Raw genomic sequence first — 18,332 nt, forward strand, 5'->3', positions numbered from 1 at the left:
GCGCCAACAGTTTGCTCAGCGCTTTACAATATAACGGGAGACAATACAGCAACAATACAGTTCAATACAAGATGGATGGGAGGACTCTGATCCTGGGAGCTTACAATCGTTTTATGTTGTTTTTGTGTTCCTAAACCCACAACAGTAAAATCAGCCTATATATATGCAGTAAAGCATGCTCTTCATACTCACTGTGGAACCTAAGGGGTTGATCCTCCGCTATGTAAAACGGCTGTTTGATACTGTCTTCCCTGATCTTCCCCTTCTTCCAGTGTCCCCCTCTTATCTCCTGATAAGACATATCGTGTGGCGTCACTCTGCACATGCTCAGTATGGTGTGTTTTGCTAGCGAGGTTTCCTATCCATCTGCTGATAGAACAAAGTCTTGGGGGCAAACTGCACATGCTCAGTTCGTCTATTAGTAGAATTTTTATTTTCTTGGGAAGGTGCATGTGATCAGCACAGGGCCAATCAGCATTGTCCAGGCAGAGGTCAGGGATCCTGCAGCTTTATAGGACAATCGGGTTAATGAAAACGCCACCTGCAACCTTTAACCAGTGCTCTGCTGGACACTGACAGAAGTCTCAAGACTGCTCTATACTGTTGATGAAAAAAGGTATTTAGCAGTTTAAATTTACTAAAATAATTGCCTTTCCATGTCCTGTGTACTGTGGGAGAGCGGATATAGTGAATGCGGGGTCCGGGGAGAGCGGATATAGTGAATGCGGGGTCCGGGGAGAGCGGATATAGTGAGCGCGGGGTCCGGGGAGAGCGGATAGTGTGAACGCGGGGTCCGGGGAGAGCGGATAGTGTGAACGCGGGGTCCGGGGAGAGCGGATAGTGTGAACGCGGGGTCCGGGGAGAGCGGATAGTGTGAACGCGGGGTCCGGGGAGAGCGGATACAGTGAGCGCGGGGTCCGGGGAGAGCGGATACAGTGAGCGCGGGGTCCGGGGAGAGCGGATACAGTGAGCGCGGGGTCCGGGGAGAGCGGATACGGCGAATGCAGGGTCCGGGCATCAGAAACCCCTTTAAAGGGCCAGGAGGTGCTGGCGTTAAGAGGTTAAAGTATAACTAAAGGCAATACTTTTAGTTGTGGATGGGAAGGGATTAGAACCCCCGTCAGTTTTTAGCGCTGTCTGTACAAAATCCCAAATTTTGGGTTCTCCCCAGAAAAGTGATAGAGGGGAAATCTTCTAATGGGGACACTGGTTCCGGTGATGTGGGGGCCCGAATGTATTCCCATAATTTGCAGGGATTTCCTCTCACTACCTGTTTTGGCTTTGGGATGGAAAGTGAATGGAAATATCTGCAATGGGACACAGATGGTGAAAAAAACCCTCCCTTACTCCATCCAAAATGTTTTAGCTGTAGTTCTACTTTAACATTTTGGTAATTCGGTTTAGTTTTGGTCATAGTGGACCGGCCTCCCTTTGTACCAGCATTCGGGATTATGATACCCCATTCAAAATGAAACAATTGGGGCCCATTTATACAGGCAACTGTTAGTTTCAGGCTGCAGTGAGGTGCCTTTTTTTTTTTTTTTGGTCAGCTTTATTTAATTTGCACAAAGTGACACAAAGCAGCATATCTACATTTTATTGCAGCCCACTGCAACTGCGGGCTGCATTGCAATGAGAACAGGGCAGTTGTTTTCTATGCTCTAGCAGTGAGTGTTTTTTTTTTTTTTTTCTTTTTTTCTTTGTTTTTTTCCCCCAGTGTGAATGAGCGCCTAAGGTGTGTGTGAACTTTTTTTTTTTAAAAGGTTTCTACACATCGTCATGTTATACATAGTTTCATAGATCCAGCTTGGACCAGTGTGGCTATATATATTATATATATATATATATATATATATATATATATATATACACATACACCATAGCTGGCTGGTTCCCCTGGAAGCTAGAAATCACTGAAGTAGATACTGCTATTCAGTGAACTCCACTTGCTTAACGTTTGGCTTGATGTATTGTGAACACAGGAGGTCAGCTGCTCAGCACGGGCACCATTCAGAGAATGCTTGGTATTTTCTGATTGGACTAGTGATGTGACTCTCTCCACCTTGTCCACTTTTGTTCAGAAAATGCCAAGCTTAGTGAGGGACCTGGAAGACAGTAGAGATCGTTGGAGGTCCCACGCTGAGCGGCTGCTCTCCTGCTTTGTGAACACAGGAGGTCAGCTGCTCAGCGCAGGCACCATTCAGAGAGTGCTTGGTATTTTCTGAATGAATGCAAAGCGTTCTCTGATTGGAAAAGGTGGAGAGAGTCATTACCGCTAGTTCAGTGATCCCCACTAGCTTCTGTGTCCCGTGCTGAGCGGCTGCTCTCCTGCTTTGTGAACACAGGAGGTCAGCTGCTCGGCACAGGCACCATTCAGAGAATGCTTGGTATTTTCTGAATGAATGCCAAGCGTTCTCTGACTGGATGAGCTGGAGAGTGTGACATCATGCTCTCCTCTGTGTCCAATCGGAGAATGTTTCGTATTCATTTAGAAAATGCCAAGCATTCTTGAATGGTGCCCGTCCTGAGCGGCTGACCTCCTGTGTTCACAATGCTTCCGGCCAACCACTCAGCATGAAACACAGAATCAAGTGGAGATCACTGAATGTTGATGGAGTAGCGGTGACAACTTTAGTGATTTCCAGCTTAAAGGGGCATTGGCCAGGTATGGTATATATACAATGTTCTGTTGGTCCAAGCTGGATCTATGTATACATAACATGCCGCTGCCTGGCATTATTACGTTTTGGGCAGATTAGAGAGGGGTTAGACCCTCTGCCAAGTATTATTACAGGCTGTTCCTTCTGGGAAGAATCGCCCCTTTATTTGTCTGCCTGATCATTGTTACTGAGACAGATGTGTCAATACAAATGGTGTTGGATGAGGGGAAGGGAAATCATACAAGGGAGGTCAATGTCTTAGAATACCTCCCCCTACCTGGTGTCTCTGGGACAAGAAGAGAAGGCAAATCTTCCCAGCAACTGTCCAATCTAAAATCCTGTATCTAGAACCACAACAATTTGGACGATACATACACTTTACATTTACCCCTCCCACACAGAGCCGCTTGTACAATGATAGCCTTCCTAATAGAACTAGAGGCCATGTACCCTCACCGGTCACTTCATGAGGTCCACCTGCTTGGACCCCCTTTGCCCTTCATTCTTCAGACACAGCTGATCACATGACAAGGTAAAAGGCGGCCAATCACAGCAGCCTTTTACCACGTGATCAGCTGTGTCCAATGAGACAGCAGATTTATTTATTTCAGGTACTTATATAGCGCTGTCAATGTACTCCGCGCTTTACATATATATTGTACATTTACATTAGTCCCCGCCCCCGAGGAGCGTACAATCTAAGGTCCCTAACTCACATTCATACATACACATATTAGGGACAATTTAGACAGGAGCCAATTCACCTACCAGCATGTCTTTGGAGAGTGGGAGGAAACCAGAGTACCTGGAGGAAACCTACACAGGCACAGGGAGAACATGCAAACTCCAGGCAGGTGGGGCTGTGGCTGGGATTCGATCCCAAAGTAATTACAGCTGCCTGTATTCAGCTGCACTTCCCTCCCACTGTCAGGACGTGAGGAAAGTACTGCCGATAACTGGCAAATGTCATACAGCAGAACTGCATTTATCACCAGGGCACTGATAATCAGTGCCCAGGAGTGTTGTCCATTGGTGCCACCCATCAGTGCTGCATCATCAATGCTTCTCATCAATGCTGCCGATTTGTGCCACCATCAGTGCTGCCTACCTGTGCCACCTCCTCAGTGCCCATCAGTGCTGCCTATCTGTGGTGCCTCCTCCTCAGTGCTGCCTATCTGTGCCACCTCACCAGTGCTGCCTGTGCCACCTCATCAGTGCTACCTTGTCACCTCATCAGTGCTGCCTATCTGTGTCACCTCATCACTGCTGCCTATCTGTGCCACCTCATCAGCGCTGCATATCTGTGCCACCTCATCAGTGCCGCCTATCTGTGCCACCTGATCAGTGCCGCCTATCAGTGCAGCCTCATTAACGCACATCAGTGAAGGAGAAAAATTACCTGTTTGCAACATTTTATTATAAAAAGAAAAACTTTTTTTTCAAATTTTTTGCTTTTTTGTTTATAGTGCAAAAAAAAACCCTGGCGGTGATTAAATACCACCAAAAGAAGTGCAACAGTGCTGAAAGCTGAAAACTGGCCTGGGCAAGAAGGGGGTGACTGCTTGGGGGGCAGGAAGGGGGTGACAGTGCCCATTTGGCAGGAAGGGGGTGACAGTGCCTGGTGGGCAGGAAGGGGGTAACTGCTTGGGGGGCAGGAAGGGGGTAGAAGTGCCCAGTTGGCAGGAAGGGGGTGACAGTGCCAGGTAGGCAGGAAGGGGGTAGAAGTGCCTGGTGGGCAGGAAGGGGGTAGAAGTGCCTGGTGAGCAGGAAGCGGGTAGAAGTGCCTGGTGGGCAGGAAGGGGTGACAGTGCCCGGTAGGCAAGTGGTTAAAATCCCTTCCCCAATAAATATTTTAGCCCCCACATCCATGAATGTACGGGTGTAAATGCACGCAGCTGGAAAATGTTGATTGTGCTACACCTGTTGTATATCGCCACTCAGCGTTGCAGTGACATCAATCCTCGGCCCGCTATTCACTGGTAACTCTAAACTGGGGGCTCTTCAAGCATCGCCTATAGAAAACAAAGTGCAATGAAATGCGTCGCCCGTTCCACAGACACTCGCCAATTTCAGCCCTGACATGTTGGGTATCTATGTACTCGGTGCAACCTCATTTATTATAATTTCCCAACAATTCAGTAACATATTGCATTCTTGTGCCCTAAAAATGAACTTTGGTGTATATTTTATGTTTCATAACCGTTGCGGTAATATTGTGCGACTTAGATGAGAACTACAGCCGTTTTATTCTCTACGGTACGGTGAGGCGTGTCTTGTTTCGGGGGTTTTAGGTCATCTTCAGGCCTAAAGTAGAAAAAAAGCACAAAAAGCGGCTGTGGCAGCTAAAAGGGTTAAAGGGCAGAGAGAAGGATCACATGCTGGGCTTCCCCCCAGAGGATTGGACAAATGTGGTGGGAGGGGGGCTGGTAGAGGTAACACGTCTGCTGTGCAGCAACCCAATGTGATTTTTTTTTTTTTTTTAACAGCAAGGAGTATTTTTATTCTTTCATCATCCTATAAAGCAGTATGCTGCACTGACACTCTCGTTGACACCCATCCCTCTTGATCAGCTGCAGTGTCTCCATTCATTGCCCTGAGCCCTTCGCGCATGCGCATTAAGAGATGATGGGCTGTCAGGTGGAGTTCGCGCCTGCGCGGTGGTTCCTTTGCGAGCCGGTGTGTGGACTGTATTGCGCATGCGTGTTGTGCCAGTATGGCTCCGGCAGATGTGGGCTGAGTACGGTGACATCCGGTGAGATCGGCGCTGAGTGATCCCGGGATGGAGAAAGAGAGTGGGGGAGGGGCGGTGTGAGAAGAGACCGACACCCCCCCACCGAGTGACGCCGACCGACAGGTGAGACATGGGAGGGGTCACCGTAGAGATCAGTGTCCCCTGGAATTACCGTAGAGATCAGTGCCCCCCGGGGCCAGCATAGAGATCCGGGTCCCCCCCAGGGTCACCATAGAGATCCGAGTCCCCCCAGGGCCAGCGTAGAGATCCGTGTCCCCCCAGGGCCAGCTTAGAGATCCGTGTCCCCCCAGGGCCAGCTTAGAGATCCGTGTCCCCCAGGGCCAGCTTAGAGATCCGTGTCCCCCCGGGGTCACCATAGAGATCCGTGTCCCCCGAGGTCACCATAGAGATCCGTGTCCCCCGGGGTCACCATAGAGATCCGTGTCCCCCGGGGTCACCATAGAGATCCGTGTCCCCCCGGGGTCACCATAGAGATCCGTGTCCCCCCAGGGCCAGCTTAGAGATCCGTGTCCCCCGGGGCCAGCATAGAGATCTGTGTCCCCCCGGGGCCAGCATAGAGATCCGTGTCCCCCCGGGGCCAGCATAGAGATCCGTGTCCCCCCAGGGCCAGCATAGAGATCCATGTCCCCCGGGGTCAGCGTAGAGATCCGTGTCCCCCCAGGGCCAGCGTAGAGATCCGTGTCCCCCCAGGGCCAGCATAGAGATCCGTGTCCCCCGGGTTCAGCGTAGAGATCCGTGTCCCCCGGGTTCAGCGTAGAGATCCGTGTCCCCCGGGTTCAGCGTAGAGATCCGTGTCCCCCGGGTTCAGCGTAGAGATCCGTGTCCCCCCGGGCCAGCATAGAGATCCGTGTCCCCCCGGGGCCAGCATAGAGATCCGTGTCCCCCCGGGGCCAGCATAGAGATCCGTGTCCCCCCGGGGCCAGCATAGAGATCCGTGTCCCCCCGGGTCAGCGTAGAGATCCGTGTCCCCCCAGGGCCAGCGTAGAGATCCGTGTCCCCCGGGTTCAGCGTAGAGATCCGTGTCCCCCGGGTTCAGCGTAGAGATCCGTGTCCCCGGGGTTCAGCGTAGAGATCCGTGTCCCCCCGGGGTCACCGTAGAGATCCGTGTCCCCCCAGGGCCAGCATAGAGATCCGTGTCCCCCCGGGCCAGCATAGAGATCCGTGTCCCCCCGGGCCAGCATAGAGATCCGTGTCCCCCGGGGTCACCATAGAGATCCGTGTCCCCACAGGGCCAGCTTAGAGATCCGTTTCCCCCCAGGGCCAGCATAGAGATCCGTGTCCCCCGGGGTCACCATAGAGATCCGTGTCCCCCCAGGGCCAGCTTAGAGATCCGTGTCCCCCCCCAGGGCCAGCTTAGAGATCCGTGTCCCCCCCAGGGCCAGCTTAGAGATCCGTGTCCCCCCCAGGGCCAGCTTAGAGATCCGTGTCCCCCCGGGGCCAGCTTAGAGATCCGTGTCCCCCCGGGGCCAGCTTAGAGATCTGTGACCCCCCGGGGCCAGCTTAGAGATCCGTGTCCCCCCAGGGCCAGCATAGAGATCCGTGTCCCCCCAGGGCCAGCTTAGAGACCTGTTTCCCCCCAGGGCCAGCATAGAGATCCGTGTCCCTCCGGGGCCAGCATAGAGATCCGTATCCCCCCGGGGCCAGCATAGAGATCCGTGTCCCCCCGGGGCCAGCATAGAGATCCGTGTCCCCCCAGGGCCAGCGTAGAGATCCGTGTCCCCCGGGTTCAGCGTAGAGATCCGTGTCCCCCCAGGGCCAGCGTAGAGATCCGTGTCCCCCCGGGCCAGCATAGAGATCTGGGGCCAGCATAGAGATCCGTGTCCCCCCGGGGCCAGCATAGAGATCCGTGTCCCCCCGGGGCCAGCATAGAGATCCGTGACCCCCCGGGGCCAGCTTAGAGATCCGTGTCCCCCCAGGGCCAGCATAGAGATCCGTGTCCCCCCAGGGCCAGCTTAGAGACCTGTTTCCCCCCAGGGCCAGCATAGAGATCCGTGTCCCTCCGGGGCCAGCATAGAGATCCGTATCCCCCCGGGGCCAGCATAGAGATCCGTGTCCCCCCGGGGCCAGCATAGAGATCCGTGTCCCCCCAGGGCCAGCGTAGAGATCCGTGTCCCCCGGGTTCAGCGTAGAGATCCGTGTCCCCCCAGGGCCAGCGTAGAGATCCGTGTCCCCCCGGGCCAGCATAGAGATCTGGGGCCAGCATAGAGATCCGTGTCCCCCCGGGGCCAGCATAGAGATCCGTGTCCCCCCGGGGCCAGCATAGAGATCCGTGTCCCCCCGGGGCCAGCGTAGAGATCCGTGTCCCCCCGGGGCCAGCGTAGAGATCCGTGTCCCCCCGGGGCCAGCGTAGAGATCCGTGTCCCCCGGGGTCAGCGTAGAGATCCGTGTCCCCCCAGGGCCAGCGTAGAGATCCGTGTCCCCCGGGTTCAGCGTAGAGATCCGTGTCCCCCGGGTTCAGCGTAGAGATCCGTGTCCCCCGGGGTCACCGTAGAGATCCGTGTCCCCCCGGGGTCAGCGTAGAGATCCGTGTCCCCCCGGGCCAGCATAGAGATCCGTGTCCCCCCGGGCCAGCATAGAGATCCGTGTCCCCCGGGGTCACCATAGAGATCCGTGTCCCCACTGGGCCAGCTTAGAGATCCGTTTCCCCCCAGGGCCAGCATAGAGATCCGTGTCCCCCGGGGTCACCATAGAGATCCGTGTCCCCCCAGGGCCAGCTTAGAGATCCGTGTTCCCCCCCAGGGCCAGCTTAGAGATCCGTGTCCCCCCCAGGGCCAGCTTAGAGATCCGTGTCCCCCCGGGGCCAGCTTAGAGATCCGTGTCCCCCCGGGGCCAGCTTAGAGATCCGTGTCCCCCCGGGGCCAGCTTAGAGATCCGTGTCCCCCCAGGGCCAGCATAGAGATCCGTGTCCCCCCAGGGCCAGCTTAGAGATCTGTTTCCCCCCAGGGCCAGCATAGAGATCCGTGTCCCTCCGGGGCCAGCATAGAGATCCGTATCCCCCCGGGGCCAGCATAGAGATCCGTGTCCCCCCGGGGCCAGCGTAGAGATCCGTGTCCCCCCAGGGCCAGCGTAGAGATCCGTGTCCCCCCAGGGCCAGCGTAGAGATCCGTGTCCCCCGGGTTCAGTGTAGAGATCCGTGTCCCCCCAGGGCCAGCGTAGAGATCCGTGTCCCCCGGGTTCAGCGTAGAGATCCGTGTCCCCCGGGTTCAGCGTAGAGATCCGTGTGTCCCCCAGGGCCAGCTTAGAGATCCGTGTGTCCCCCAGGGCCAGCTTAGAGATCCGTGTCCCCCCAGGGCCAGCATAGAGATCCATGTCCCCCCGGGCCAGCATAGAGATCCGTGTCCCCCCGGGCCAGCATAGAGATCCGTGTCCCCCGGGGTCACCATAGAGATCCGTGTCCCCCCAGGGCCAGCTTAGAGATCCGTTTCCCCCCAGGGCCAGCTTAGAGATCCGTTTCCCCCCAGGGCCAGCATAGAGATCCGTGTCCCCCGGGGTCACCATAGAGATCCGTGTCCCCCCCGGCCAGCATAGAGATCCGTGTCCCCCGGGGTCACCATAGAGATCCGTGTCCCCCCGGGGTCACCATAGAGATCCGTGTCCCCCGGGGTCACCATAGAGATCCGTGTCCCCCCAGGGCCAGCTTAGAGATCCGTTTCCCCCCAGGGCCAGCATAGAGATCTGTGTCCCCCCAGGGCCAGCTTAGAGATCCGTGTCCCCCCCAGGGCCAGCTTAGAGATCCGTATCCCCCCGGGGCCAGCTTAGAGATCCGTGTCCCCCCGGGGCCAGCTTAGAGATCCGTGTCCCCCCGGGGCCAGCTTAGAGATCCGTGTCCCCCCGGGGCCAGCTTAGAGATCCGTGTCCCCCCGGGGCCAGCTTAGAGATCCGTGTCCCCCCGGGGCCAGCTTAGAGATCCGTGTCCCCCCGGGGCCAGCTTAGAGATCCGTGTCCCCACGGGGCCAGCTTAGAGATCCGTGTCCCCCCGGGGCCAGCTTAGAGATCCGTGTCCCCCCAGGGCCAGCATAGAGATCCGTGTCCCCCCAGGGCCAGCTTAGAGATCCGTTTCCCCCCAGGGCCAGCATAGAGATCCGTGTCCCCCGGGGTCACCATAGAGATCCGTGTCCCCCCAGGGCCAGCTTAGAGATCCGTGTCCCCCCCAGGGCCAGCTTAGAGATCCGTGTCCCCCCCAGGGCCAGCTTAGAGATCCGTGTCCCCCCCAGGGCCAGCTTAGAGATCCGTGTCCCCCCGGGGCCAGCTTAGAGATCCGTGTCCCCCCGGGGCCAGCTTAGAGATCCGTGTCCCCCCCGGGGCCAGCATAGAGATCCGTGTCCCCCCGGGGCCAGCATAGAGATCCGTGTCCCCCCGGGTCAGCATAGAGATCCGTGTCCCCCCGGGGCCAGCATAGAGATCCGTGCCCCCCCGGGGCCAGCATAGAGATCCGTGTCCCCCCGGGGCCAGCATAGAGATCCGTGTCCCCCCGGGGCCAGCATAGAGATCCGTGTCCCCCCGGGGCCAGCATAGAGATCCGTGTCCCCCCGGGGCCAGCATAGAGATCCGTGTCCCCCCGGGGCCAGCATAGAGATCCGTGTTCCCCCGGGGCCAGCATAGAGATCCGTGTCCCCCCGGGGCCTGCACTGAGATCCGTGTCCCCCCGGGGCCTGCACTGAGATCCGTGTCCCCCCGGGGCCTGCATTGAGATCCGTGTCCCCCCGGGGCCAGCATAGGGATCCGTGTCCCCCCGGGGCCAGCATAGGGATCCGTGTCCCCCCGGGGTCAGCATAGAGATCCGTGTCCCCAGGGCCAGCATAAAGATCCGTGTCCCCCCGGGGCCAGCATAAAGATCAATGTAGGGTCCGCATAGAGATCCGTGTCCCCCCGAGGTCAGCGTAGAGATCCGTGTCCCCCCGGGGTCACAGTAGAGATCCGTGTCCCCCCGGGGTCACAGTAGAGATCCGTGTCCCCCCGGGGTCACAATAGAGATCCGTGTCCCCCCGGGGTCACCATAGAGATCCGTGTCCCCCCGGGGTCACCATAGAGATCAGTATTCTGCACAAATGACAACTCTTAGCTCGCCTGTTCCGGCACCAATATGTGGTGTGGTTGTGCTGTGCGGCAGATCGCATTGCATGGAGTTTGTCGCCCAGAAGAAGCTCCTTTTTGCGCGATGTATCGCCAGAGAAGCGCCCTGCGGGGGTGGGGTGCACATTGAGAGCCCCCTATAAATGATCGGGTGACTACAGGATCAAATCACAAATCCCTTCACCGGCTGTGAAACCCGATACCAAGATCGCCGCCACCGCCATGAGTTAACTCCTTGCCTGCCGTGCTGTTTATAGAGGCACCTTGGAAGACGATTGGTGAATCGGTGGTGGGGGGAGTGGCCGGTCTTGTCTGCGCTTTTACCGCTCTTTGTTTCTCGTATTCAGGTGATGAGTGTTGGGAATGAGAAACATCCGGCGCCTGTTCCTGAGGTGCCTCCGCCTGGGACACAGAAGGAAATGGACGAGCGTGGAGCTCCTGAGCGACTACCTGCGCTACTACCGCCTCTGCCTCCGCTCCCTCTCCTACAACTCCTTCACCAACAGCGACGTGCTGCTCGAGTCCTTGTTTGAGCCGGTCTATTGGCTGGTGGATCATGTGACCAGATGGTTCGGCATTGTAAGTGTTCACCCCGCCTGGCGTCCATTGGTGTGATTGGAGGGTTCTCCTGCCAGACCAGAAGAAGGGTTAGACCCTTGGTGCCCAACCTGTGGCCCTTCGATATACGATGTGTGGCCCTCGGACCTCAGCAGTCTGTAGAGGGAACATTGATTAGGGTGTTGGCATTGATCTCTACCAACCTCATGTAACATCTTCCCAGCTTCGTGTCTTCTGCAGCATATCCCCAGCCAACAATATGTCCTGTCCTCACTCTCTGACCCTCATTTCCTCTATTAGGTCCTCACTCTCTGTCCCTCATTTCCTCTATTAGGTCCTCACTGTCTGTCCCTCATTTCCTCTATTAGGTCCTCACTCTCTGACCCTCATTTACTCTATTAGGTCCCCACTCTCTGACCCTCATTTACTCTATTAGGTCCTCACTCTCTGACCCTCATTTACTCTATTAGGTCCTAACTCTCTGACCCTCATTTCCTCTATTAGGTCCTAACTCTCTGTCCCTCATTTCCTCTATTAGGTCCTCACTCTCTGACCCTCATTTCCTCTATTAGGTCCTCACTCTCTGACCCTCATTTCCTCTATTAGGTCCTCACTCTCTGACCCTCATTTCCTCTATCAGGTCCCTAGTGTCTAGAGGTGACCTGGAAAGAAGTGTCGTCTGAAAAAGTTTAACCCCTCCAGAGGATCCCCCCTTCCTGACCAGGCTATTTTTTGCGATACGGCGCTGCGTTACTTTACCTGACAAAAAATAATCTCCACACACACCCTACCCCCACTCCCCACCCACACCCCACCCCCAGCCGTGATTAAATTTCAACAAAAGTAAGCTCTATTTATGTGAAAAAATGATACAAATGTCATATGGGTATAATGTGGCATGACCGCGCAACAACGCTGAAAGCAACTGGCTATAGAGGAATTAACCACCTCCCAAAAAAATCCCTAAAAAAAAAAAGTTTACAGTGATATTAACCCCTCCCCCTCCAGAGGATCCCCCCCCCCCTTCCCTTAATAAAAAGCACTGACGCTGTACTAATGGCACTGGGCAGGAAGGGGTTAACATCTAGGGGGATCAAAGGGTTAACTGTGTGCTGTGTGTGTTTTACTAGGGAGACATGGTGTGCAGAGAGATACACAGCAGCATGTCCTTGCTGACAGGAGAGATCTCTATTGTTTACACACAGGTCTCTCCCCTGTCAGCTTTACAAGGCGATCGTTGGGTGCCGGGGGGAATCTCCGGCCGGGACCCGGTGATTGATATCCGTAGCCGCCAATGGTGGCACAGTAGGGTAGCGCGTGCGCACCCTCTACCTGGAAATGCAAATCACGTGTATATATGTGAATTTGCGCTGCCCTGTAGCCATAGTTCTACTATAGGACGGCGGGCAAACGGTTACGGTTTATTCCCTTTTAACAACAATTTAATCCTTGAAGGGGCACAACCTCAGCTCCGCTGTCTTTTATTTTCATTTTTGTGTAGTTCCCCAACCAGCCTCGTTCCCTTTTGCTGGTGAACTCAGAACCCCCCATTGCTAGTGATGCACAAGAACAGACACACCCACTGCTAGTGATGCACAAGAACCGATCCCAGACACACCCACTGCTAGTGATGTACAAGAAGAGACACACCCACTGCTAGTGATGTACAAGATCCGATCTCAGACACACCCACTGCTAGTGATGCACAAGATCCGATCCCAGACACACCCACTGCTAGTGATGCACAAGATCCGATCTCAGACACACCCACTGCTAGTGATGCACAAGATCCGATCCCAGACACACCCACTGCTAGTGATGCACAAGATCCGATCCCAGACACACCCACTGCTAGTGATGCACAAGATCCGATCCCAGACACACCCACTGCTAGTGATGTACAAGAACAGACACACCCACTGCTAGTGATGTACAAGATCCGATCTCAGACACACCCACTGCTAGTGATGCACAAGATCCGATCCCAGACACACCTACTGCTAGTGATGTACAAGAACCGATCCCAGACACACCTACTGCTAGTGATGCACAAGAACCGATCCCAGACACACCCACTGCTAGTGATGTACAAGAACAGACACACCCACTGCTAGTGATGCACAAGAACCGATCCCAGACACACCTAGTGCTAGTGATGTACAAGAACAGACACACCCACTGCTAGTGATGTACAAGAACAGACACACCCACTGCTAGTGATGCACAAGAGCCGATCCCAGACACACCCACTGCTAGTGATGCACAAGATCCGATCCCAGACACACCCACTGCTAGTGATGCACAAGATCCGATCCCAGACACACCCACTGCTAGTGATGCACAAGAGCCGATCCCAGACACACCCACTGCTAGTGATGCACAAGAGCCGATCCCAGACACACCCACTGCTAGTGATGCACAAGAGCCGATCCCAGACACACCCACTGCTAGTGATGCACAAGAGCCGATCCCAGACACACCCACTGCTAGTGATGCACAAGAGCCGATCCCAGACACACCCACTGCTAGTGATGCACAAGAGCCGATCCCAGACACACCCACTGCTAGTGATGCACAAGAGCCGATCCCAGACACACCCACTGCTAGTGATGTACAAGAACGGACACACCCACTGCTAGTGATGTACAAGAACGGACACACCCACTGCTAGTGATGTACAAGAACGGACACACCCACTGCTAGTGATGTACAAGAACGGACACACCCACTGCTAGTGATGTACAAGAACGGACACACCCACTGCTAGTGATGTACAAGAACGGACACACCCACTGCTAGTGACGTACAAGAACGGACACACCCACTGCTAGTGACGTACAAGAACGGACACACCCACTGCTAGTGACGTACAAGAACGGACACACCCACTGCTAGTGACGTACAAGAACGGACACACCCACTGCTAAGAACGTACAAGAACGGACACACCCACTGCTAGTGACGTACAAGAACGGACACACCCACTGCTAGTGACGTACAAGAACGGACACACCCACTGCTAGTGACGTACAAGAACGGACACACCCACTGCTAGTGACGTACAAGAACGGACACACCCACTGCTAGTGACGTACAAGAACGGACACACCCACTGCTAGTGACGTACAAGAACGGACACACCCACTGCTAGTGACGTACAAGAACGGACACACCCACTGCTAGTGACGTACAAGAACGGACACACCCACTGCTAGTGACGTACAAGAACGGACACACCCAGTGCTAGTGACGTACAAGAACGGACACACCCACTGCTAGTGACGTACAAGAACGGACACACCCACTGCTAGTGATGCACAAGAGCCGATCCCAGACACACCCACTGCTAGTGATGTACAAGAACCGATCCCAGACACACCCACTGCTAGTGATGCACAAGAACAGACACACCCACTGCTAGTGATGTACAAGAACTGATCCCAGACACACCCACTGCTAGTGATGCACAAGAACAGACACACCCACTGCTAGTGATGTACAGGAACAGACACACCCACTGCTGTCTTTCACTTATGGAGCCAACCAATCAATGCTCTGAGAATAGACCTGCTGATAGGAGGAGAAGGCAGAGAGATGGGTTCATCAATGCTTCTTTCACTAGCCAGCAAAGGTTGGGGGCTGGTCCGGGATCACCTGGGCTCAGAAGAAGTCATTTGAATGATGCTAGTCATCAGATTGAGGACATCTAGTGGCAAATAACAATATTGCAGGAAAAATCTATATTTTATCTTTGTTTGTTACCCATTAATTTTTTTTTATCTTCGTATATTTCGGCTACTTTGGTGAAATATCTGACTTTGTTTGCTGGTTATTATGTGTAGCTCACTGATTGGTTTTAGTAGTTGAATGATATTGCTTTTTATGAAAGGTGATGTTTGGATGCTATGGGCTCCCAGCACATGGGGGCCGCTTCGTTTCCTCTGACCCCATCAATCTTGTCATTTTAGGTGTTTGTCGCTCTGGTGATCGTCCTGACCAGCTCCATCGTACTGATCGTCTACATCTGCGTCCTTCCGCTCATCCTCCAAACCTATTCCACCGAGTGGATCTGCTGGCACGTCGCCTACGGCCACTGGAATCTCATCATGATTGTGTTCCATTATTACAAGGCCATCACCACACCCCCCGGATATCCACCACAGGTACCTGATAGGTTATAGGAGTGACAGGTTCTCTTTAACACCTGTAACTAATACAACCGACATATCAGCTTCATACACTATATTGCCAAAAGTATTGGGCCGACGGCCTTTCCCCATACATGACCTTTAATGGCCCCCCAGTCTTAGTCCGTAGGGTTCAATATTGAGTTGGCCCCGCCCTTTCCCCGCACATGACCTGTAATGGCCCCCCAGTCTTAGTCCGTAGGGTTCAATATTGAGTTAGCCCCGCCCTTTCCACACACATGACCTTTAATGGCCCCCCAGTCTTAGTCCGTAGGGTTCAATATTGAGTTGGCCCCGCCCTTTCCACACACATGACCTTTAATGGCCCCCCAGTCTTAGTCCGTAGGGTTCAATATTGAGTTGGCCCCGCCCTTTCCACACACATGACCTTCAATGGCCCCCCAGTCTTAGTCCGTAGGGTTCAATATTGAGTTGGCCCCGCCCTTTGCAGCTATAACAGCTTCAACTCTTCTGGGAAGGCCGTCCACAAGGTTTAGGAGGGTGTCTATGGGAAGGTTGGACCATTCTTCCAGAAGTACATTTGTCAGGTCAGGCACTGATGTCGGGGGAGGGGCCTGGCTCGCAGTCTCCGCTCTAATTCATCCCAAAGGTGTTCTATGGGGTTGAGGTCAGGACTCTGTGCAGGACAGTCAAGTTCCTCCACCCCAAACTGGCTCCTCCATGTCTTTATGGACCTTGCTTTGTGCACTGGTGCGCAGTCATGTTGGAACAGGAAGGGGCCATCCCCAAACTCCTCCCACAAAGTTGGGAGCATGAAATTGTCCAAAATGTCACCTTAAGAGTTCCATTGACTGGAACTAGGGGGCCAAGCCCAACCCCTGAAAAACAACCCCACACCATAATCCCCCCTCCCCAAACTCTACACTTGGCACAATGCAGTCAGGCAAGTACCGTTCTCTTGGCAACCGCCAAACCCAGACACACCTATCGGATTGCCAGACAGAGACGCGTGATTGGTCACTCCAGAGAACACGTCTCCACTGCTCTAGAGTCCAGTGGCGGCGTGCTTTACACCACGGCATCCGACGCTTTGCATTGCACTTGGTGATGGAAGGCTTGGATGCAGCTGCTCGGCCATGGAAACCCATTCCATGAAGCTCTCTACGCACTGTTGTTGGGCTCATCTGAAGGCCACACCAAGTTTGGAGGTCTTTAGCTATTGACTCTGCAGACAGTTGGCGACTTCTGCGCACTGTGCGCTTCAGCATGCGCTGACCCCGCCCTGTCATGTGACGTGGCCTACCACTTGGTGGCTGAGTGGCTGTTGTTCCCAGTGGCTTCCACTTTGTTATAATCCCACTAACAGTTGAGCGTGGAATATTTAGTAGCCAGGAAATGTCACGGATGGACTTATTGCCCAGGGGGCCACCTATCACGGGACCACGCTTGGAGTCACTGAGCTCCTGAGAGCGACCCATTCTTTCACCAATGTTTGTAGAAGCCGTCTGCATGCCTAGGGGATGGATTGTATACACCTGTGTCCATGGAGGGGGTTGGAACACCTGAATCACATGACTGGGAGGGGATTGGAACACCTGAATCACATGACATGGAGGGGATTGGAGCACCTGAATCACATGATATGGAGGGGATTGGAACACCTGAATCACATGATATGAAGGGGATTGGAACACCTGAATCACATGATATGAAGGGGATTGGAACACTTTCACCCCCTTCCTGTCCAGGCCAATTTTCTGCTTTCAGCGCTGTCACACTTTGAATGACAATTGCGCGGTCATGCAACACTGTACCCATATGACGTTTTTAGCATTTTTTGAGACAGATAAAACTTTATTTTGGTGGTATTTATTCACCGCTGGGATTTTTTTTTTTTTTTGCTATATAAATGAAAATGTCCAAAAAGTTTTAAAAAGTGTTTTTCTTATAAAAATTTGCGAATCATCTTTTTTCATAAATCTTGGCCAAAATTTATTCATCTATCTTTTTAGTAAAACAAATTGTAATTTTTCAAAAACTTTTGATGTTTTTATTTTATTTTTTAAAACTATTATTTATGTCATTTTTTTTTAAACATACTGTCACCCTAGCAGTAGTGTCACCATGGTAACACTGTACTACTTGTGGGGGGTGATGAAGATTTTTTTTTTTTTACACTGATTGCTTTTACACCCATAAAGGCTGTAAAAACAATCATTTCTCCTTCTCTCTGGCTGCATTCTTGCAGCCATTGAGAAATACTGTGAGAGCTGTGATTGGTCACAGCTTGTCACATGGTACAACACTGTTGTGAATGGCCCTGTACCATGTGATCTCTGATCATTCACAGATTTCACACGTAGTAAGCAATGATGTCAGGAAGTGACATCTTGCTTTCTACTCTTCATGTGATCGCTGATTGGCCAATCAGTGATCACATGATCGGGACCTCGCACAGACGTCCTGTACAGCGATCGGTGTTCTGCTGTGTCCTCCGGACATAGTGGGCACCGGATTGCGGTGCCACGCGCTCCCAGGGAGAGCGCACAAGCTGTACACGTGGGCGCTGTTTATGTACATGGGCCGGACGGGAAGCGGTTAAATGACTGTGCAGTTTATAGTAAATAATAAAAGGCGTCTCTCACGTCAACGTTCACAGCGACAAATAACACGCGGTACAATGGCTGTGAACGTGCGGATGCGCACATTTGTGGGGGTTCTGCATGGCAACGGGGTTATGAGTTACTTTTGTGTTTTTTGTTGTTTGTTTTTTCTTTAATTTTGCAACACGAAGCAGATGTAAATGTTTTCTTATGATGCATTCCTGCCTGTTTCTTCCCTTCCCTCCCCCTCAGCAGGCTCAGAAAAACGTCCCCTCGGTGTCGGTGTGCAGGAAATGCATTGCGCCCAAACCCGCCCGGACGCACCACTGTAGCATTTGCAATAGGTAAGTTATGCAAAGTAAATAGTTACATAGTTAGTCTGGGTGAAAAAAAGACAAAAGTCCATCCAGTTCAACCATTAAAAAAAATAAAAAGTTATAATCCTACACCTACAGCTGATCCAGAGGAAGGCAAAACACCCAGCAAAGCACGATCCAATTTCCTCCTGCAGGGGAAACAATTCCTTCCTGATCCCCCG

At 53.5% G+C, this 18,332-nt stretch overlaps 1 protein-coding gene across 4 annotated transcripts in view; it reads left to right on the plus strand.

The window, feature by feature from the left end:
- The first annotated feature begins 5,348 nt into the window (after positions 1-5,348).
- ZDHHC16 (zDHHC palmitoyltransferase 16) overlaps positions 5,349-18,332 on the plus strand; it is a 35,941-nt gene continuing 22,957 nt past the window's right edge. Inside the window, exons 1-4 of one of the 4 annotated variants that reach the window (XM_089667450.1) lie at positions 5,349-5,514; positions 10,833-11,064; positions 15,012-15,206; positions 18,047-18,138. In XM_089667450.1, coding sequence (XP_089523576.1) covers positions 10,849-11,064; positions 15,012-15,206; positions 18,047-18,138 — 503 coding nt within the window. In that variant the 5' untranslated portion in view covers positions 5,349-5,514; positions 10,833-10,848. The remainder of the gene's footprint in view (positions 5,515-10,832; positions 11,065-15,011; positions 15,207-18,046; positions 18,139-18,332) is intronic. The other 3 variants (XM_089667451.1, XM_089667448.1, XM_089667449.1) reach the window with 3 other exon arrangements.

The sequence above is a fragment of the Staurois parvus genome, unplaced genomic scaffold (assembly GCF_062004578.1).
Source record: "Staurois parvus isolate SC_StPar_1 unplaced genomic scaffold, SC_StPar_1.0 ptg003258l, whole genome shotgun sequence".
Classification (NCBI taxonomy): Eukaryota; Metazoa; Chordata; class Amphibia; order Anura; family Ranidae; genus Staurois; species Staurois parvus.